The following is a 21,972-nucleotide window of genomic DNA, read 5'->3' on the forward strand; positions in this document are numbered from 1 at the left end:
CAATTAATGTTAGTCCTGCTTTGACATAATTCTTCTTTAAATTGCCCATGATTCATAAAGGTGTCTTCACTTAAAGAGCAAGTGAACCCCCGATTTCAGGTGGATTTCGAACACGGATGAGATTTAAAAAAAAAGTGATTTAGGCAAAGAGTTCTATGAAGGAGGGGTGTCGTGTTATCCCGATGGATACAACCTATGGCAATTTGATGATACTATTCTAATACTGTCAATGTGTTTGAGTATATTAGTGAGCATTGTTAAATGCTTCACACACCGTGGCGTAATACTTTAAGCCTCTCTCAGGTAGACATCAACCTCTTAACCCCCAGAGCTCAACACACTATTCATTTATTTTAAACTTTGCTTACTGGTGATTTATTTTGACATTTTGGAAAATGTATTTGTCCCAATGATACATTCATACACTTATTTACAACTTTCCTTGTGTGCAAAACTCCCTAAATAAAGCCCAATAATTAATGCTTGAGGTGCATATGCTACCGTTGGTTAACAGTTGGAGTTATCTGACTGAAAGACAATTGTTCATCAAATATGTCAGCATAAACTATCCCTGACTTTATTGACTATGTAAAATCTGATGTTTTAAAGTACGCAACCACGTGCAACGTGGTTGTATACTTGTGCTAATTGGCCTATTTCACATCACTGTACGAATGTGTACAAATAGTAGTTTTCTATTCGTTTTCAGTAACATTCGTCCTAACATTACCTGATTGGTAGATCCCTTTTAATAATTGATAAAAGTAACTAACATGAGGACCTTAACTTAATTTGTTTCATAATTCATTCATTTCTATTTACAGAGGTACCAAGTATTCCCACGAAACTTGGAGTTGCAAATGTTACCAAGGACTCCGTCACCATTGCCTGGACCCGACCAGAGTACGACGGTGGCAGCAGGGTGTCTGGCTATCTCATTGAAGCCATGGAGAAGGGACAGAGCAAGTGGATTAAGTGTGCTACAGTAAAAACCATGAGTCACACCATCAAGAGCTTGAGGGAAGGTGCTGAGTACTTCTTCAGAGTGCGTGCTGACAACCATGCCGGACTCAGCGAGCCCAAAGAGATGATTGTACCGGTTGTTGTCAAAGAAATACACGGTATGCACCCCTGGCTTGATTTCACACCTCCAATAAGTTATGTATACATATTTAGTGTGCATTTAATCCAGAACCTTTCTTAACCTTTTTTCCCTTCATTCGAACAGAGTCTCCTGAGTTTGATCTGAAGAACTACCCCAAGAACACTGTCTATGTAAGAGCAGGTGGCAACCTGACCTTTGAGATTCCTCTCAGTGGCAAGCCCATGCCTAAAGTGACCATGTCCAAAAACAACGTGGTTATCAAGGGCTCCAAGAGGCTTCTGACTGAGGTCACCCCAGAGAGCCTCACAATCACCTTGAACGAAAGCACCACTAGTGACGCTGGGAGATATGAGGTCACTGCCTCTAATGTCGGAGGAACCACCAAGATCCCCGTCATCTTTGTGGTGCTGGACCGCCCTGGACCTCCTGTCGGCCCATTGGAGGTGGGAGAGATCGGAGAAAGTACAGTGTGTCTGAAATGGTCCCCTCCGGAATATGATGGCGGCAGCCCAGTCACAAACTATATTGTTCTCCGACGTGAGACCAGTACTCCTAGCTGGACAGAGGTCTCCACGAACATCGCCCGAAGTGCAGTCAAGGTGACGAAGCTAACCAGGGGAGAGGAGTATCAGTTCAGAATCAAGGCAGAGAATCGCTACGGAGTCAGCAACCACATTGACACTAAACCAATCACAGTCAAGCTTCCTTACAGTATGTATTCCTTTGGTTCTGTATCTTTGTGTTTTCATCTTAATGGATTTGGTTCTGTGTACAATATTATTAACACCACATTTTGTTGACTTTAGCCATCCCTGGCCCGCCTTCCACCCCCTGGATCGGCTTCGTCTCGAGAGAGAACCTGCTGGTGTGCTGGAACGAGCCTGTGGTAGACGGTGGAAACCAGGTGATCGGATACCACCTCCAGATGAAGGAACGAAGCAGCATCTTGTGGCAGAAGGTGAACAAGACGGCCATCCCAGCCAACCAGTGGAGGGTCTCCAATATCTGCCCTGGTCTCTTCTATGAGTTCAAGGTTGCTGCAGAGAACGCAGCTGGCATTGGCAAGTTGAGCAAAACATCAGAGGAAGTGCTGGCTATCGATGCCTGTGGTAAGTGTTATTATTATATTTAACATATTGTTACCAAGTGTAATCTTTCGTTTTTATATTTTAGAAGCTTTAAGTTTGAGGTTAACGCTCTATGTTTCCTCAGAGCCCCCATCCAACGTGCAAGTGACAGAAGTTACCAAGAACTCTGTCTGCCTGGCCTGGCAGAGGCCCCCTTACGACGGTGGCAGCAAGATCACCGGCTACAGCGTAGAGATGAGAGATGGTCCCAAAGGACGATGGGTAAAAGCAAACTTCACCAACATCATTGACATGGGCTTCACTGTGTCTGGTCTGACCCAGGATGAGTCCTACGAGTTCAGAGTCTATGCCAAGAATACTATCGGCTCAGTTAGCAACCCATCCCTCAGCGCTGGCCCAGTCACCTGTGTTGATTCATGTGGTAAGTGGCAACTTGAATGCATTATTAATATTCTGTAGGTGGAAATTTTCTACTTCTTTACTAAAATCAATGAATTATATCTCAGGTGCTCCAGCGATTGACCTTCCCCCCGAGTACCTGGATGTCGTCCAATACAAGGCTGGAGTTGCAGTGAAACTCAGGGTGGGAATCATTGCCAATCCTCTGCCAACCATCGAGTGGCTAAAGGATGGGAAGGAGCTGGTGTCGTCCTCCATACTGTCTGTTGAAAGCACAACGGATTTCTCTGGTGTGCTCATCAAGGACGCCTCTCGCTTCAACACCGGCACATACGAAATAAAGATCAAGAATGCTCTGGGTTCGGCCTCTGCGTCCATCAGGATCGAAATTCTTGGTAATTTATTAATCTACTAAATGTTTTATAATCATCTTCATATCTTGACAAATAATAACAACAAGAATGTTGCATTTTCTGAATAAAATGTGTGAGAGCTATCTGGCAGCTGTTAGATGCGACTGCTGCTGCCAGCAACAGCAATTAAGCTAGCTCTCATAGCAAGGGTGAAAAGGAAGAGCGATCAGCTTAATATTCCTGGCCAGGCCCAGGTGCAACCACTTGTGCTAACGACCTGCACATACCTGCAGACAGGACATACCTGCAACCAACTCCCATTATATATTTTAATGCAAGACAATTCAATAAATAATCACAGAATTTAAAATATAAGAATAACGAAAATGAATGGAGCAAATCTTCTGAAAAAGAGGTACATTTTTCTGCGACAAACAGTGCAGAAGTACATTGATGCCAAAAGAACATCAATATCAACCAACAGCAACCTCTCTCACTTATGTTTACCAATGTTCAAGTGTTTATCTCTCTACCTCCTACAGACAAGCCTGGTCCCCCGGCTGGTGAAATTACATTCAAATCCGTCACCGCCGACCGCATCATCTTGGGCTGGGAGGCGGTGCCCGAGGATGACCAAGGAGGCGCCAAAGTGACACACTACGTGGTGGAGAGGCGCGAGACCAGCCGAGTGGTTTGGTCCACGGTGTCTGACTGCTTGGAGCAGACCCATGTCAGTGTTTCAAAGCTGTTGAGAGGAAACGAGTATGTGTTCCGAGTGATGGGGGTCAGCAAGCTGGGAGTCGGAGAAGCTCTTGAGTCCGAACCAGTTGTCGCTAAGAATGCCTTCGGTAAGTCTTTCAACAATACTTTACAACATTATTAACTACCGTGAATTAACCATGTTCAGTTGAATGTTTCACAACTAAAACTCTATGCACTGTGTGTTTCCGCAGTGACTCCTGGGCAGCCACGCACCCCTGAGGTGAACACCATCACCAAGACCAATATGGTGGTGGAATGGGGCAAACCAGGCTTGGATGGAGGCATTGCCGTCACTGGCTACTACCTGGAGAGACGTGACAAGAAGAGCTTGCGCTGGATCCGGGTTAACAAAGACCTAATCACTGACACCAAGCAGACCATCTACCATCTGACAGAGGGCAATGAGTACCAGTACCGCGTATGTGCCATCAACAAGGCGGGATTAGGGCCCCTCTCTGAGGTCTCGGACTACTACAGGGCTGCTGATCCAGTTGGTAGGTCCAGAGTAATACTTTAGACCATGATGATGTGTGTTCTGTAGCTCATCTAAAAATCTAACTCTTACACCCCCTACTACTATATCAGAATATCCAGATGAGCCTTGTAAGCTGAGGGTGGTGGACTCCACCAAGACATCCATCACCTTGGGCTGGTCCAAGCCTGAATGGGATGGAGGCAGCGAGGTCATCAGCTACATGGTGGAGAAGCTTGTGGAGGGAGAGGAAGAATGGGCCCTTATTACCTCCAAGGGAGAGGTCAAAACAACAGAGTACACTGTCCATGACCTGAAGCCAGACGTCAACTACTTCTTCAGAGTGTCTGCCGTCAACTGTGCTGGTCGTGGAGACCCTCTGGAGATGACTGATGCTGTGCAGGCCAAGGACATCCTGGGTATGAACTCACAATCAGAACAATACTGCTTTATTCAGGATGTCTATACTCTAACTATACTCTGTCCGTATAATGTATAGAAAAGTAATGCTTCCATCAATTACAACAATACTGGTTTATTAATGATGCCTACACTATATTCTATACTACAGTATTAATTGCTTGAGTGCATGTTTGAGAAACTCATATGCCATATTTTCTGCAGAGGAGGCCAAGGTGGATCCAGATGTAGCCATGAGAACTCACTACATTGTCAAGGCAGGAAAGGATGTGGAGCTGTCTGTTCCCCTGAAGGGAAGACCTGCACCCACAGCCTCCTGGAGCAAGGGAGAAGAGTGCATCAACAACGACCCCAAATATGAGTTCCACCACTCAGACACCACCTCAGTCCTTGTCATGCGTGAGGTTACCAGGCTCGATACTGGAAAGTACAATGTCAAGATTGGGAATGGGGTGGGAGAACCCCAGACCGTGACCCTCTCTGTAAAGGTCCAGGACACCCCTGCTCCCTGTAGGAACCTGGTTCTGAAGGATGTGACTCGTGGGAAGGTGACACTCTGCTGGGAGACGCCACTTCTGGATGGTGGAGCTGAAATCACCAACTACATCATTGAGAAGAGAGATTCTTCAAAGAGGGCATATTCTGCTGTCACCAATAAATGCACCGACACATCATACACCATTGAAGACCTCTCTGAGAAAACGTCTTTCTTCTACCGCGTGTCTGCGGAGAATGAGAATGGCATTGGTGACGCATGTGACACTGCTGAGCCAGTGAAGGCTACCGAGGTACCAGGACCAGTCAAGGAAGTGACAATGAAGGATTCATCCAAGACCTCCGTCACTCTCCAGTGGCTGAAACCGGATTATGATGGTGGCAGCATCATCTCTGATTATATGATTGAGAAGAGGCTGAAGAGTGAGGAGGAATGGTCCCTGGGAGGAACGAGCAAGCAGTGTGAGTGTGAGGTGAAGAAACTAAAAGAACATACAGATATGTTCTTCAGAGTTGCTGCAAGGAATGATAAGGGTCAAGGTGACTTTGTGGAGGTTGGGCCAATCAAGGTGATCGACTACATTATTACACCTGAGGCCTGTCTTGCAGATTACCCAGGAGGAACCTTTAGTGTTCGTCTGGGACACAATGTCCACATTGAGCTGCCCTACAAGGGCAAGCCGAGACCAAATACCCTGTGGTTCAAGGACAGCATGCCTCTGAAAGAGAGCGACCAGATCCGCTTCAAGAAAACTGAGAGCAAAGCCACAATAATGATCAAGAATGTTACAAAGGAGAATGAGGGAAAATACACGTTAACCCTTGACAACAACGTCAACAGGAAATCCTTCCACATCCATGTGATCACATTGGGACCACCGTCCAAGCCAGTCGGACCAATCCTCTTGGATGAGGTGAGAGCCGAGAGCATCACAATCTCATGGGAGGAACCCAATGACGACGGAGGTGGAGAAATCACGTGCTACACTATAGAAAAGCGGGACGCCACTCAGTCTGACTGGAAGATGGCCTGCTCTAGTGTGCAAGGCACACAGTTCAAGATCCCCAACCTGATCAAGGGTTCGCAGTACCAGTTCAGAGTGTGTGCTGAGAATAGGTACGGTCTGAGTGAGCCGCTGCTGTCCCAGATGGTTATTGCTAAGCACCAGTTCAGGCCTCCAGGCCCACCAGGCATTCCCTTTGTGTACAACGTCACCAACGACGGCATGTCCATCCAATGGGAGGAGCCCATTTACGACGGCGGCGCGCCCATCCAAGGTTACCATGTGGAGAAGAGGGAGATGAACAGCATCATGTGGCAGAAGGTGAACAACATGCTGGTGACCAAGACGGAGTACCGCATCCTGGGCCTGATCGAAGGCCTGCAGTACTCGTTCAGGGTATACGCCAAGAACGACTCTGGATTTAGCAGGATGAGTGACGAGAGCAAGCCAACCATGGCTGTCTCTCCTGTTGGTGAGGACTTGCGTACTCACGAGTTATGTCTGTAGTAAATGTCATATAACGTATGTTTCTCTGACAGGATAATATAATAATAAACTTTATTTTCAGATCCTCCTGGCCAGCCGGACTACACCGATGTGACTGGTGACTCTGTGAGCTTGAAGTGGGATGCTCCCAAACGAGACGGTGGCAGTAAAATCACTTCCTATAGCATTGAGAAACGGCAGGGCAAGGGTCGCTGGTTCAGGGCTAACCTGACAGAAGTCCATGACTGCGAGTACACAGTTACTGGCCTGGCTGTGAACGAGCGCTATGAGTTCAGAGTCATCGCCAGGAATGCAATTGGCGTTATTAGCCCACCTTCCAACTCCTCTGGCTTCATCGTGGTCAGAAGTGAAAACGGTGAGGGATTACCTCATAAATTGTTTGAACCCACGGAAAAGCTCAGTGATCAAAACTATATTAGTTGAATAAATGAAAACACAATATTTGTCAGGCCAAAAATTTCTTGAATATTGATTACAAACTAATTATTTTTCTCTTGTTAGCTGCACCAAACATTGAGTTTGGTCCCGAGTACTTTGAAGGATTAACAGTCAAGGCAGGAGACAACATCCGACTGAAGGTGACCATCACCGGCCGTCCTGTTCCCAAAGTGGTGTGGCACCGAGATGGAGTGGAGATAACCAAGAAGATCATGGACGTTATTAACATGGCTGGATCCAGCACCCTGTTTGTCAGGGATGCTGATCGTACCCATAAGGGTGTATACACTGTTGAGGCCACCAATGGCTCTGGAACCAAGAAGGAGACTATTATTGTCCAAGTCCAAGGTGCAGTTTTAGTATTAGCTCCAGCTAAATTGATTAAATGAGAAATCTTATATACATGTATATGCATACACAATGTGAAGTATTAAATTAGCTCGTTTCTTTGTGTAGACACACCTGGGGAGCCGGCGGGACCCATCACCTTCAGCCGTATCTCCGAGGGCAAGTGCACTCTGTCCTGGAGCCCGCCAGAAAACGATGGCTGCTCCGAGGTTTCCCACTACCTCATCGAGAAGCGTGAGACAGCCAAGATATCTTGGGCAATGGTTACTGATGAGTGCAAGGAATGCACCTTTGATGCCACAAAGCTGATAAAAACTAATGAGTACCAGTTCAGGATTTCTGCTGTAAACAAGTTTGGAGTGGGAAGACCTTTGGACTCCAGCCCTGTCATCGCTCAGTTGCAATACAGTAAGTTTGATCTTACTAACTAGGGTGGCTTCGCACCCTGGGAGTTAAGCATTTTTTTAAGCTGAACAAACTTGACCTTCACAATGACTATGATTATTAATAATAATAGTTATAATAATGATAATATTAGTATAAAGACTAAAAAGACATATAATAATAAGTATAAAGAATAAAAAGTGACTATTTCCCCAGCCACTCCGGATGCCCCAGGCACTCCTGATGTCACCGAGGCGAGCGGAGACAGCATCACACTGGCCTGGACGGCGCCAACCTCTGACGGAGGAGACCCCATTCAGTCCTACATCCTGGAGAAGCGGGAGAAGAAGACCACCCGCTTCTACAAAGTGATCACGAAGAAACCCATCACTGAGGTTGCCCACAAGGTGCTCCACCTCACTGAGGGAACCGAGTACGAGTTCCGTGTCATGGCCGTGAACGATGCCGGCGTGGGCACTCCCAGCAATGTCTCGATGCCCATCATGGCCGCAGAGCCCAAGGACATCCCCTGTGCCCCGTCGGTGGTCTGTGTGTCTGACTCCAGCAACACAAGCATAAGCCTTGAATGGTCCCGGCCCGCAGATGATGGAGGCACGGAGGTCCTGGGCTACATCGTCGAGATGGTGAAGGGAGAAGAAGAGGAATGGACTAGAGTGAACGAGGAATTGGTGACACAAACCACCTACGAGGTGACTGGCCTGGAGACAGGATCTGAATACCTGTTCCGTGTTGCGGCGGTCAACCATGTGGGCCGGGGTGAGGACCAGGAGACCCCCGAGGCTGCTCAGGCCGTAGACAGACTCACGCCCCCACAGGTAGACATCGATGCAAGCTTTAAGCAGACAAACATTGTCAAGGCTGGAGGCTCGGTATGTCTGGGAATCAACTTCAGAGGGAAGCCCATTCCCACAGCAAGCTGGACCAAGGAGGACGGGGAACTAGGTGTCTTGTCTGAGGTCTCTACTACAGAGGGCTACAGCTCACTGAGCATGGAAAACTGCAGTAGAAATGAATCCGGCAAATACAGCATTACACTGGAGAACCCCAGTGGTATCAAGACTATTACCTATACTGTGAAAGTGATGGATACCCCTGGAGCTCCACAGACCCTGGCCATCCAGGAGGTAGGCAGAGGATCGGTCACTCTGACCTGGGAGCCTCCCATTAACGATGGTGGAGCCCGCATCCATCACTACATCGTAGAAAGACGTGAAGCCAGCCGCCGCACCTGGCAGCAGTCTGGTGGAAAATGCACCAAGCAGATCCTGAAGATCCAGGACCTGCTGGAAGGGGTTCCATACTTCTTCAGAGTCTCTGCTGAGAACCAACATGGCCTGGGAGAAGCACTGGAGCTGACTGATCCTACCATTGCTACAGCAGAGCCTTCGTCTCCAAAGAGGCTGGACATCCTCGACACCACAGACACCTCTGTGTCTCTGGGATGGCTGAAGCCAGAGCACGACGGCGGTAGCCGTATCCAGTGCTACGTTGTTGAGGTGAGAGCTAAGGGTACAGATAAATGGATGGTAGTTGGAAACACAAAGAACCTCACATTCTCTGTTGAGAAGCTGAACAAAGGCGATGAGTATGACTTCCGTGTCAAGGCCAAGAACGAATCTGGCTTAAGCCAGCCGAAGGAGACTTTGGCCTCTGTTCTAGTCAAGGAGCCTCACATCGAACCTGCGGCTGACCTCAGTGAGATCATCAACCAGCTCATCACATGCAGGTCTGGAAAGACCTTCACCATCGATGTTCCTTTCAGTGGAAGACCTGCTCCTAAGGTGAGCTGGAGGCTGGAGGAAATGAGGCTGAAGAACACAGACAGAGTCTCCATCACGGTTGCCAAAGATAGGACCAGCATCACTGTTAAGGAGGCCATGAGAGGAGATGGAGGTAAATACTACCTGACCCTGGAGAACGCGGCAGGAAACAAGACCTTCGCTATTAATGTCAACGTTATTGGAAGGCCAAGTCCTCCTGGCGGAACCATTGAGGTCTCCTCCATCACTTCGGAGTCCTGTACGATTGAATGGGGAGCACCAGAGGATGATGGTGGAACTGACATCACCAACTACATTGTGGAGAAACGCGAGTCTGGCTCCACCGCCTGGCAGCTCATCAACTCCAGCGTGAAGCGCACCACCCTCCACGTTAGTCACCTGACCAAGTACATGCAGTACACCTTCAGGGTCTGTGCTGAAAACCAATTCGGAGTCAGCAAGTCCACGGAATCTGAGACCATCATTGCTGAGCATCCATTCAGTGAGTAATGCTTTTTATCTGGCCAGTGCCGTCATAGCTACTGTTTGTTCCTCCATTACCCCCTGAATGATTCGTTGATCATATTTCATCGTTGTTATTCATTGTGGAAAACAATCTGGATAAACTTTAGATGTCAAACTTGTCTAGCATATATAACCTTATATACCTTACATATATATATATATATATATATATATATATATATATATATATATATATATATATATATATATATATATATATAGAACCTTATATAAACATGATTTAAAAACTCTTCCTCCAGCACCCCCAGGCCCGCCAACCAGGCCCAGCGTGTCTGGAGTCACAGCCAACAGCATGCACATCAAATGGGAAGAACCCTACAATGATGGAGGCAGCAAGGTGACTGGCTACTGGATTGAGAAGAAGGAGAGGAACATCATCCTCTGGGTTAGAGAAAACAAGGTCCCCTGCTTTGAGTGTAACTACAAGGTGGAAGGACTGGTTGAAGGCCTGGAGTACCAGTTCAGAATCTCTGCCATGAACAGCGCTGGTCTCAGCAAGGCCAGCGAGGCGTCCAAGAGGACTGTGGCTCAGAACCCTGTTGGTGAGCACCACCTCCACTGTAGAGCACCACCTTCACTGTAAAGCACCCCCTCCACTGTAGAGCACCACTTCCACTGTAGAGCACCATGAAATCACACTGTGGTTATCATCTTTCATCACGTCTAACATGTCCAAGTAATAATGCCATGGTTCATGGTCCATGTCAGCAGCACTTATTAGAATACAAGGATATTAAACTCCATAATATAAAGTACATCATACATAGTGTTGTTTTCTATACCCATCTAGCAAGCCAGAAGTATCTCTCTAGTAACTGTATGATAAGAGCATTGTGTTTGGTTCTAGGCCCACCAAGCAAACCTGAAGTCACAAACGTCACCAGATCCACTGTGTCACTTAAGTGGTCTTCTCCACTGAACGACGGCGGTTGTCCCATAGTGGGCTACATCATCGAGCGTAAGAACTACACCCTGACCGGGGAAGGTCGCTGGCTCAAGTGTAACTACACAAACGTGACTGATACCTTCTTCACGGTCACCGCCCTGGGAGAGGGAGAGCCTTACGAGTTCAGAGTTGTCGCCAAGAACACCAACCAGGTGTTCAGCATGCCTTCAGACTCTACTGGCTCCGTGCAGTGCAAGACCGACTTCGGTACGTTGTCAGATATTATTATTGTTGTTTATTAGGGGTCCGAGCAGCAAAGCTGCTTGGCCCCTATTGTTTCTGTAACGTTTTTTTTTCCCCTCAAATTCTGTAAAAGTCAAACTGCAGCCTATACCGTAAGTCGACAACTCTTGAGATTTTCAGGTATGGTTACCAATAACCCCCTCTACCCATAAACCCAGATTTATTGTAAAAAATTATTGTAAAAAATCATGAATTAGGTTTATTTCTCCTTACCAGATTGACCTGGACTCAAAATTCTTTCAGAATATTAATCTCTAGAATCAGACGCATTTATAAAATCCTTTTCCCACGATTTCATATTAAAGCTAAACATAATAAAAAGATTCACAGGCTACAAAAATAATCAAAAATTCACCAAAATTGCCACATAAAATCTTTAGACCAAGCCTCACAAAAATCATCGGACAGAATTTGTTTTACTTAGTTCCATTTGAGAAATATTGGCCAATAAAGTTGGAGCAGTTAGCCCATTTTTCTTATATGACCATTTTGTTATTGTATAAAAAACATACAACAATTATTAGGTGGATACCAATACCCCCCACCACTAATAAACCCAAATTGTGGTACTGCACCCAAAGGTGGCGCTATTTAAAAAATTATGAACTAGCCTTATTTCTCCTTACGAGATTGACCTGGACTCAAAATTATTATCATATTAATCTCTAAAATCAGATGCATCTTTTTTCATCCTGGTCTTCTGCTCTAAAAACGTTTACTTTTCCCACAATTTCATAGAAAAGCAAAACGTCCAAAGTCTCAACCTATTTTGCCTATATGACCATTTTGTTATTGTATAACTACCATACGGCTATCATTAGGTGGATACCATTAACAGTGCAAATTTTCAGATCTGTACTATTTTAAGAAAGCCCTTAATTCTCTTGTGAAATGTGTGCTTGGAGTTTTCTTGATGTTGTGTGCTTATCAATCAACATTTTCTCGATGTGAATGAGACTTCATGCAGTTCAGGAATGTCAGTGGCTCAACGGGTTAATGCCGTGTACTGGTGATCCTTAGGTTGAGAGTTTGAATCCTGATTAGAGCAAGCTGAACATGACATTCTGTCATTGCCACTCATTTAAGAAACACAACATTGAACAGCACCTGAAATTCATCAGGCAATCAACATTCTGGCTCATTAGTTCCAAGAATTGGACTGCCAAGACCCAGTATGGCATTATGGGGAACTTCTTCGTTAACCATTTTTCCTTCATAATTAGATTTTTGAGGTATATGCTTTGAGGAAAGCCCTTAATTCACTTGAGAAATGTGTGCTTTGAGTTTTCTGGATGTTGGGTGCTTTTCAATAGACATTTTGACCATGTGAATGAGGCTGCAGTTGAGGTTTATAAGTGGAACATCTTTCCTTAAATATGGCAATTATATGTTATATTTATATATCTTCCATTAGTGTGTTCTTGACTTTTAATTTTGTTCGGACCCCGTTAATCACAAAGTTATGTTTATTATTATTATTATTATTATTATTATTATTATTATTATTATTATTATTGTGTATATATTATTGAGTGGGTAAACTCATTTATTAACCTACCGTTTCTATTGTGGACTGCAGAACCTCCAAAGGCTAAGCTGGACAGCAAGTTGCTGTTGGACACAGTGACGGTCCGAGCCGGTTCTGACCTGGTCCTGGATGCTGCTGTGGGCGGGCGGCCAGACCCCAAGGCCTGCTGGTCAAAGGGAACCAGAGACCTGGAGCTGTGTGAGAAGTACCACTTGCAATACACCCCCACCAAAGCCATGGCCATCATCAAGTTTTGTGACAGGGACGACACCGGCCAGTACATCCTAACCGTCAGGAACGTCAGTGGAACCAGGACAGCTGAGGTCAACGTCAAGGTCCTCGGTGAGTGGAAACACTGGTCTTCAAGAGAATAACTCACAGTTCATGTCCTCTCTCTTGTAGATCCTCCCGGTGTCTGCAGCATGTAAAATGTCCTCTCTCTTGTAGATACTCCTGGTGTCTGCAAAGGCAGCATTAGGATCAGCAGTATCACAGAAGAGTCATGCACTTTGAGCTGGAACCCTCCTCTGGAGGATGGTGGCGACGATGTGTCTCACTACATCGTGGAGCGCCGCGACACCAACCGCCTCAACTGGGTGGTGATGGATGATGAGTGCAAGGAGCTGAAGTGCAACATTACTAGACTGTTCAAGAACACAGAGTACCTCTTCAGAGTCCGAGGAGTCAACAAGTATGGCTCTGGAGTCCTCCTGCAGTCTGAACCCATGATAGCCAGGAACACATTCAGTAAGTCACTTTGAAACCTTACCTCATACAATGGGTTTTGGCCTCGCTAACTTCTGCTGACAAACCTCCCTCTTCCCTAGCTGTGCCATCTCCTCCGGGAGCCCCAGAAATCCTGGCGTCCGGAAAGGACTTTGCCACCATCGAGTGGCTGAAGCCAGAGAGTGACGGGGGCAGCCCGATCCTCCACTTCTTGGTGGAGAGGCGTGAGAAGAAGAGCGCCCGTTGGGTCAAAGTGAACCGAGACGGGACCCTGGTAGACAGCATGCTGAAGGTGTCGGACCTGACCGAGGGAAACATCTACCAGTTCAGAGTTACCGCAATTAACAAGGCGGGAGAGGGTGAAGCCAGTGAGGTGTCACTATATGTGATCTGCAGAGTGCCCACATGTAAGTCTCTGCAGAAAAAACAACTCATTCACTTCTGGAGATACATATGTTCTACGTGTCGTATGAATAATACTAACTATGAACTCCCATCTCCCTTAAGGCACTCCTGCTCCTCCTTCTATTCCACGTATCGTGGACACACATGCCGATAGCATCAGCCTGGCCTGGTCGAGGCCGGTTGACGACGGAGGAGCCGACGTGATTGGCTACATCCTGGAGATGCAGGAGTCAGGAGCCGAGGAATGGACAAAGACCCACGAGAAGACCCTGAGGACCAGCGAGCATGTGGTACCAGCTCTGTCCTCAGGCAAGAAGTACTGCTTCAGAGTAGCCGGTATCAACATCAACGGCACCGGAGACTTCAGTGAAGCCTGCATAGAGATGGAGCCGGTTGAGAGGATAGGTAGGTCGCCTCTCTCCAACAACGCCAGAGTTATAGTTAATACCATGATCACTTGTGGATATTATTATAACAGTGATACCAGGATCTTGTGGATATCATATTATATATATATTATATACTTATTATATACTATTATATACTATATTATATACTTGTGGATATCATATTATATATATATCAAGATCACTATAGTATTACATAATTATTAGTTATTACATAATTCTTTTCATTTTTATCAGCATCACTTTAGTTATTGCATTATAATTAAAGTTATATCAGGGTCACAATAGCTATAGTCTAAAGTTGTTGTTGACTAAAGCTTTAAGAAGATGAAACTAAGAGGTGTTCTCCCATGTGCTGCAGAAATTCCTGACTTTGAGGTGCACGACGACATGAGGAAGACTATCTGCCTGCGTGCCGGCGGCTCCCTGCGCATGCCTGTCACAGTTACCGGCCGCCCCGCTCCTGCCCTCACTTGGAGCAAGGCTGGCGTGGACCTGCATAACCGTGGCTTCATTGACGTCACCAGCACCTCCACCACGCTCATCATCGACAAGGTGCACCGCTACGACGCTGGCAAATACACCCTGGTAGCAGAGAACTCTGCAGGAAAAAAGGAGGTCCACATCCTCGTGAAGATCTACGGTAAGATGGTGTCAGACTCATCTGGGAATTTATATAAAAACACAGATTACACTTGACTTTCTCTGAATAGAGTCAAGAGGAATCGTGACCATTGTATTTGTTTTTCAGATACACCTGGGCCAACTGGACCAATCAAGATCAAGGAACTGACAAAGGAGTCTGCTACCATTTCGTGGGAGGCTTCCACAGTGGACGGCGGCGCACCAGTCAACAACTACATCATCGAGAGACGGGAAGCCTCCATGAGGGCCTACAAGACCGTCACCTCCAAGTGCAGCAAGACTTCTTACAAGATTGACGGTCTGATGGAGGGCATGCTGTACTACTTCAGAGTGCTGCCTGAGAACATCTACGGCATTGGTGAGGCCTGTGAGACTCCGGACGTGATATTGGTGTGTGAAGTGCCTGAGCCTCCTCAGAAGCTGGAGATGATCGATGTCACCAAGACCTCGGTGACTCTTGGCTGGGAGAAGCCAGAGCATGACGGGGGCAGCAGACTGACCGCCTACGCCATCGAAGCCTGCAAGTTCGGTACTGACAAATGGATGAAGGTGGCTACCATGAAGACCACCGACTTTGAGCACACCATCGAGAAGCTGAACGAGAACGAGCAATACCTGTTCAGAATCCTAGCCATCAACAGCAGAGGAGCCAGCGAGCCCAAGGAGATGCTCACCGCTGTCACGGTACAGGAACAAAGAGGTGAGAACATCCTCACAAGTTTTAATTATATCATATGTAGTAAACAATACATGAGGTAAGATGCTAACATGTTCTGAATATATCATATGTAATAAACAATACACAAGGTAATTATATCATGTGTAATATAGAGGTAAGATCCTCACATGTTTAGAAAGGCATGGCAGTAGTAGAAAAATGCAACAAACAATTCCTGACTCCATTATTACCTGTGTTCTTTCTCCAGTGGTGCCCATTGTGGATCTGTCCAGCATTCCTCAGAAGGTGGTGAATGTCCTGGCTGGGAAGGCTCTGGACCTGGACCTGCCCATCGTGGGCAGACCTCCCCCTGTCTGCTCCTGGTACTTTGCTGGTACCAAGATGAAGGGGTCGGAGCGCGTCAAGGTGAAGAGCACCGGGAAGTTCTCCAAGCTCACCGTTTCCGACACCAACATCGACGACTCCGGCGACTACACCCTGGAGGTCAAGAACATCACCGGGGTCACGACCGAGGTCATCAAGGTCGTCGTGCTCTGTAAGAACCACTTTGAATCTCCTTCGGTTTTGATTGAATTCCATGGATCTCATCGACGATAGAAACTGAATTGTAACATCATGATTATTTTTGTTTCTCCAGCCAAACCGGACGAGCCCAAAGGCCCCATCAGGTTTGATGAGGTGGACGCCACCTCTGTGACCTGTAGCTGGGACCCCCCAGAGAGGGACGGAGGCGCCCCGGTCAGTGGCTACATGGTGGAGCAGCGGGACGCCCACCGCCCCGGCTGGGTGCCCATCTGTGACTCTGTCAGCAGACCCACCTTCAAATTTGACAAGCTGATCGAGGGCAATGAGCATGTGTTCCGCGCGGCAGCGGTGAACCGTTACGGCACGGGAGAGTTCCTGCAGTCCGACGTCGTCATGTGCAAGAGCCTGAACAGTAAGGAGGATCCACATAATACCCTAATAACCACAGCACTGACAGTTTGTTCTGTTCAGCATTTAGCATCATTAGCATTCAGCACCACAAGCTGATCATATCAGCATTGCCATTATCGATATTATGAATGAAATTATATTTGGAATATAGATGTTGATGAGACTGCTTCCTGATCTCCAGATGTGCCCGGACCTCCTGGTCGACCGACCGTCTTTGACGTGTCTCGTGACGGCATGACGGTGGCATGGAACCCACCAGAGGAGGACGGAGGTCTGGAGGTCTCTGGCTACATCATTGAGCGCAAAGAGGTCAGGGCAGAACGATGGGTGCGTGCCAACAAGAACCCGGTCACCATGCAGAGGTACAGATCCACCGGGCTGATCGAGGGGCTGGAGTACGAACACAGAATCACCGCCATCAACGCCCGAGGGTTGAGCAAGCCCAGCCTGCTGTCCAAGCCCGCCGTTGCCACAGACCCAATCGGTGAGAGGGTACTAACCCCTGACTCCCCAGTTTGGAGAGCACATTCTATCTTCTTTGTATGAAGTGATATATATATATAAAACAAATTGTTCCCTCTGTTTTCCCCTCCAGACCCTCCTGGGTGCCCTCAGAACCCCAGGATCACAGATACCACCAAGTCATCGGTGTCCCTGGCCTGGAGCGCTCCTGACGACGAGGGAGACGCCAGGGTGGACGGATACCTCATTGAGATGCAGAAAGTGGGAACTCAGGCTTGGACCAAGTGCAACACCACACCGTCCCTGATCTGTGAATACACCCTGACTCAGATGCCCCAAGGGGAGGAGTTTATGTTCCGGGTCATGGCGTGCAACGCCGGCGGCTCTGGAGAACCGGCCGAGGTCCCTGGAACCATCGTAGTGACGGAGATGCTCGGTATGGATCACGCTCCTTAACTCAACATAATCATTTCCTACATTGTTAAAATATTAATATAAATATAAATATAAATAAAAATATAAATATAAATTCCTTGAATGGAACTTTAAACTCCAAAGTTAACATGTATAAGTATACTTACATAATATGATCAATATGATCATATTCATTTAAGAAGTCAAACCCACTTACCCCGTGATGCCCAGTTGAATGTCCAACAAGGGGCACAACATTGGGCTGAGTTGTACAGCTTTAACCTTAAACAACAATATTCTGGATGTTCTGACTAACCCTTTTCGATCCCACAGAATCTCCGGATTATGACCTTGAACTCAAGTACAAGGATGTGTATGTGGTAAGGCAAGGAGGGGTGGTGAGGCTGTCTCTGCCCGTCAAGGGTAAACCCCATCCCACCTGCAACTGGTCCAAGGTTGGCAGCAGCATCTCAGAGAGTGCCATGATCGCCAGCACCGAGGACGCCAGCGAACTGGTGATCAAGGGAGCACAGAGGAGCGACTCTGGAGTCTACGACCTCCTGCTAGAAAACAAGGTCGGTAAGAAGAAGGCTACGATCAAGGTCAAGGTCATCGGACGACCAAGCGCACCAGAGGGACCCCTGAGCTTCGATGAGGTCCAGGCCAACTCCGTTAAGGTGTCTTGGAAGGCACCCAGTGACGACGGTGGTTCAGAGGTCCTGGGCTACATCGTGGAGAGACGCGAGGCCACAAGGAATGCCTGGTACACTGTGGACTCCCGAGTCACCGACACGCATCTGGCTGTGAAGGGCCTGAGAGAGGGAACAGAGTACCACTTCAAGGTCACTGCTGAGAACTCTTTCGGTGTCAGCGCTTCACTCAAATCTTCAGAACCCCTGGTTCCAAAGACCCCTGTGTGTGAGTACTGGCTTATCTTCACTGTTCACATTTCAGCATTGTTGATGACATACTTAAGCAATAACTGACCTGAGAATGGAAGTAGTAGTAATAAGTGTTATTAATATGAGGTGCATGGCTGTCCCCAGGTGTTCCCGAACCCTCCAGCATTCCACCAGAGATCATGGATGTGACCAAGAGCTCTGTGGCTCTGGCCTGGACCAAGCCCAAAGACGACGGTGGCTCCCCTGTCACTGGCTACTTCCTGGAGTACCAGGTTGTGTCGGCTGAGACATGGTCTCGCCACCAGACGAAGATCACCTCCACCATATTCACTCTGCCGGGACTAACGCCTGACACAGAGTACCTGTTCCGCGTCGTTGCCGTTAACGACATCGGTGAGGGCGAGGCTGGAAGTGTTTCTGAAGCCGTCACCTGCAAAGATCCATTCGGTAAGCCAACAAATTATCGACATTAACAGCAGTAAACCTTCAGTCATCCTCAGGTCGTGGAGTTCCACGGTCAGATTTAGTATTAACATTTAATCAGCAATGTTTTGCACAAAGAATAGGAAATTAATTTGGTCTGAAAGTGAATTGGTGATCTGTTTTTTCAGACAAGCCGAGCCAGCCTGGGGAGATTGACACGGTGAATGTAGCAAAGAACTTCATCGCTATTCGCTGGAAGGCTCCTGCGTGCGACGGAGGAAAGGTGGTGCTTGGATACTGGGTGGAGCACAGGAAGTCCACCGAAAGCAGCTGGAAGAAGTGCAACAAACTGAGGCTGAAGGACCCAGAATTCACCGTGCCCGGCCTGGCCGAGGCCACCGAGTATGAGTTCAGAGTGTTTGCTGAGAACGAGACCGGCATCAGCAGACCTCGCAGGACGGCCACATGCATCAAAACTAAACTCAGTGGTCAGTCAGGCTTTCATAAGCACATATATGCATATTGTTTACTTGCTATGCTCGCAGAATACCTATGACTTATTAATTAATAATGGTTTGCTGTGTGCTTTCAGTGGAAACCAAGCCAAGCCTGAGGAAGGAGATGGATGAGGTGACTGCGAAGCTGGGCCAGCCGGCAGTCATGAAGTGCCAGATCATTGGCCGCCCCGTGCCCGATATCAAATGGTACCACGCCGGCAAGGAGTTGGTGGAGTCTCGCAAGAACGAGATGAGCTCTGATGGTCGCAACCACACACTGTCCATCATGACCGACCAGCAGGAAGACGAAGGAGCGTACACCTGCAAGGCCATCAACGACGCTGGGGACGCAGAGACCACCGGAGTGCTGGTCCTAGAAGCGGCTCCCAGCTTCCATCCCGACTACCCCCTGAAGAACACCTACTATGCCGGGCTGGGCACCACCCTGCGCATCCACGTGGTGTACATCGGACGGCCCGAGCCCAAAATCATGTGGCTGCACGGTGCCAAGACCCTGGAGAACACGGACGACATCAGCATCGAGACCACCGAGCACTACACACATCTGGTCATAAAGAACGTCCAGCGCAGGGTCAACGGAGGCAAATACAGAATCCGCCTGCACAACCACTTTGGACGTGCCGACACTGCATTCAACGTGGAAATCTATGGTACGTCAATCTAAATATATCGCATACAACAAGATATGTTATATTTATAAATAGAATGTACTGGTCGAGGGGCTAGAGGGGCTGGTCGTACTGGTATTGAAGTTGTATTTACTGGTGTTTGTCCCTGTAATTGCAGACAAGCCTGACATCCCAGAGGGACCCATCGTCCTGGAGGCTCTGCTGAAGAACTCTGTGGTCATCAGCTGGAAGGCTCCCAAGGACTCTGGCGGCTCCATTATCACCAACTACATTGTGGAGAAGCGTGAGGACAACGAGGAGTCCACCTGGGAGCTGGTGTCCTCCTCCATCAACGGCCTGTCCTGCCGGGTTCCCAACCTGGTCGACAGTGCAGGATACTTCTTCCGTGTGTTTGCTCAGAATCGCTATGGCAACAGTGAGCCACTGGAGCTGGCTGCACCTATCCTCATCAAAAGTCAACTGGGTGAGCAACACAATATATGATTATTATATTTTACACATTATGTATTTTTATTATATATATCCTCATCAGTCCACTGAGGGTAAATTACTCTATACTGACTAATAACTTCAAATAACACAGTTATATATTATATTAGGGCTGCTCGATTTTGGAAAAAATGAGAATCACGATTATTTTGGTCAAGATTGAAATCACGATTCTTCAAACGATTTTTTTTGAGTTGGAAAATAAAATGCATTTATTTGGCATTTAAAAAAAAACCCACGCTAACTGAGTTTTCAAAATTCTTAAACTACACAGTACACAAACTGTTCCAATAAAAAAATAGAAAATATTCAAATTGAAAATAATGTACAATTAAATATGTATCCAGCTGTTCTGTAATTTCTATAAAACTTTCAGTGAATAAAATAAATATACTAGACAATTAAATAAGACAGAACAATCGGTTGTAATCTACGTCTGTCCTGCTGTCGTCGGGGTTGTGGTCTTGTGTTTTTGTTTCTTTGCCAATTCTTCGTAAGCGACTTTGTGATTGCGTCTCAGGCCCCGTCCACACTAATCTGGGTAAATGTAAAAACGCACATCCGCAATGAAAATGATCTCTGTCCACACTATCCTTTTCATATCGGTTTTGGAATGTTTTGCATCCACGGTCCACACTGTAATCATTTTGATAAACAGTTGTTGTCATGGTTAAGCAACTCCGCCACGCCTCTCTGTTTAGATTACAGGCGCGCGATCAGCTGATATTTACAGTTGATCAGCTGGTTAATCATTTTTGACCCGGTCTTGTCCAGAAACGCCGCTCCAAGTACAGTTTGAACTGCTGTCTTTCGGGTTTTTTACCATCACTTAAGAACATCAAGTACAGCGCTCGCCTCCGGCGTTGGAGCAACGAATATGTTTGAGACGATATGTCGAGTTGTATCTGGAGATAAATTAGTACATTGTACAGAGAGATCATCATTTGCATTTCACCTGCCATTTTTTTGATGAGCGCCTCGGTCTTGAGCACAAGCTTGTGGCAGCATCATGGCACAGTGTCATGGCAACCGAACGTCATTGTTTCTGAAAGCCTCCGTCTACCCTGTCCACACTACAAAGCGAACCCAGTGTTTTCACATTTATCCACCTCAGTGATCGTTGTCGAAAAGCATCGTTTTCAGTGTCGGAATTCTCAGTTTTAGTGTGGACGGAAGGGGAACAGACGGAAGCGTTTGTAGATTTACCCGGGTTAGTGTGGACGGGGCCTTAGTTTATTAAACAAGTTTGTCATGTTTCCAAGGGGTGCAGATATAACATTGTAGCACATTTTGCACATTATGTGGGCCTGTGCCTCGTCGGCTTCTTCGAATCCGAATTGTTGCCATATTAGAGAACTGTTTTTACCCTTTTTATCGAGTAAACGCGGCTGTCCTCCCTCTGCCAATCTCGCAGAGGGAGGACAGCCGCTGTTTTCTGAATAAGATCACCACACACACACAGCTCGCGGGGCCGCTTTGAATGCTCTGGGGGAGAGACTGAATTGCGCATGCGTGTCT

The 21,972-nt window shown here is 47.1% G+C and overlaps 1 protein-coding gene across 1 annotated transcript in view; it reads left to right on the forward strand.

Annotated features, from left to right (window-relative positions):
- Positions 1-21,972, forward strand: part of ttn.1 (titin, tandem duplicate 1) — a gene marked incomplete at both ends in the record, with an annotated part of 341,754 nt that overhangs the window by 313,421 nt on the left and 6,361 nt on the right. Inside the window, 30 exons of the mRNA XM_079733756.1 lie at positions 825-1,121; positions 1,229-1,816; positions 1,912-2,214; positions 2,318-2,614; positions 2,700-2,987; positions 3,488-3,793; positions 3,899-4,201; positions 4,293-4,598; positions 4,804-6,570; positions 6,667-6,960; positions 7,107-7,391; positions 7,500-7,799; positions 7,992-10,058; positions 10,342-10,644; positions 10,950-11,255; positions 12,871-13,161; positions 13,267-13,566; positions 13,647-13,952; positions 14,053-14,355; positions 14,719-15,000; positions 15,109-15,702; positions 15,929-16,216; positions 16,319-16,618; positions 16,799-17,101; positions 17,213-17,515; positions 17,827-18,411; positions 18,540-18,842; positions 19,007-19,306; positions 19,411-19,986; positions 20,123-20,428. Coding sequence (XP_079589882.1) covers positions 825-1,121; positions 1,229-1,816; positions 1,912-2,214; positions 2,318-2,614; positions 2,700-2,987; positions 3,488-3,793; positions 3,899-4,201; positions 4,293-4,598; positions 4,804-6,570; positions 6,667-6,960; positions 7,107-7,391; positions 7,500-7,799; positions 7,992-10,058; positions 10,342-10,644; positions 10,950-11,255; positions 12,871-13,161; positions 13,267-13,566; positions 13,647-13,952; positions 14,053-14,355; positions 14,719-15,000; positions 15,109-15,702; positions 15,929-16,216; positions 16,319-16,618; positions 16,799-17,101; positions 17,213-17,515; positions 17,827-18,411; positions 18,540-18,842; positions 19,007-19,306; positions 19,411-19,986; positions 20,123-20,428 — 13,350 coding nt within the window. The remainder of the gene's footprint in view (positions 1-824; positions 1,122-1,228; positions 1,817-1,911; positions 2,215-2,317; positions 2,615-2,699; positions 2,988-3,487; positions 3,794-3,898; positions 4,202-4,292; positions 4,599-4,803; positions 6,571-6,666; positions 6,961-7,106; positions 7,392-7,499; positions 7,800-7,991; positions 10,059-10,341; positions 10,645-10,949; positions 11,256-12,870; positions 13,162-13,266; positions 13,567-13,646; positions 13,953-14,052; positions 14,356-14,718; positions 15,001-15,108; positions 15,703-15,928; positions 16,217-16,318; positions 16,619-16,798; positions 17,102-17,212; positions 17,516-17,826; positions 18,412-18,539; positions 18,843-19,006; positions 19,307-19,410; positions 19,987-20,122; positions 20,429-21,972) is intronic.

Source organism: Pollachius pollachius (assembly GCF_949987615.1).
Source record: "Pollachius pollachius genome assembly, chromosome: 3".
NCBI lineage: Eukaryota > Metazoa > Chordata > Actinopteri > Gadiformes > Gadidae > Pollachius > Pollachius pollachius.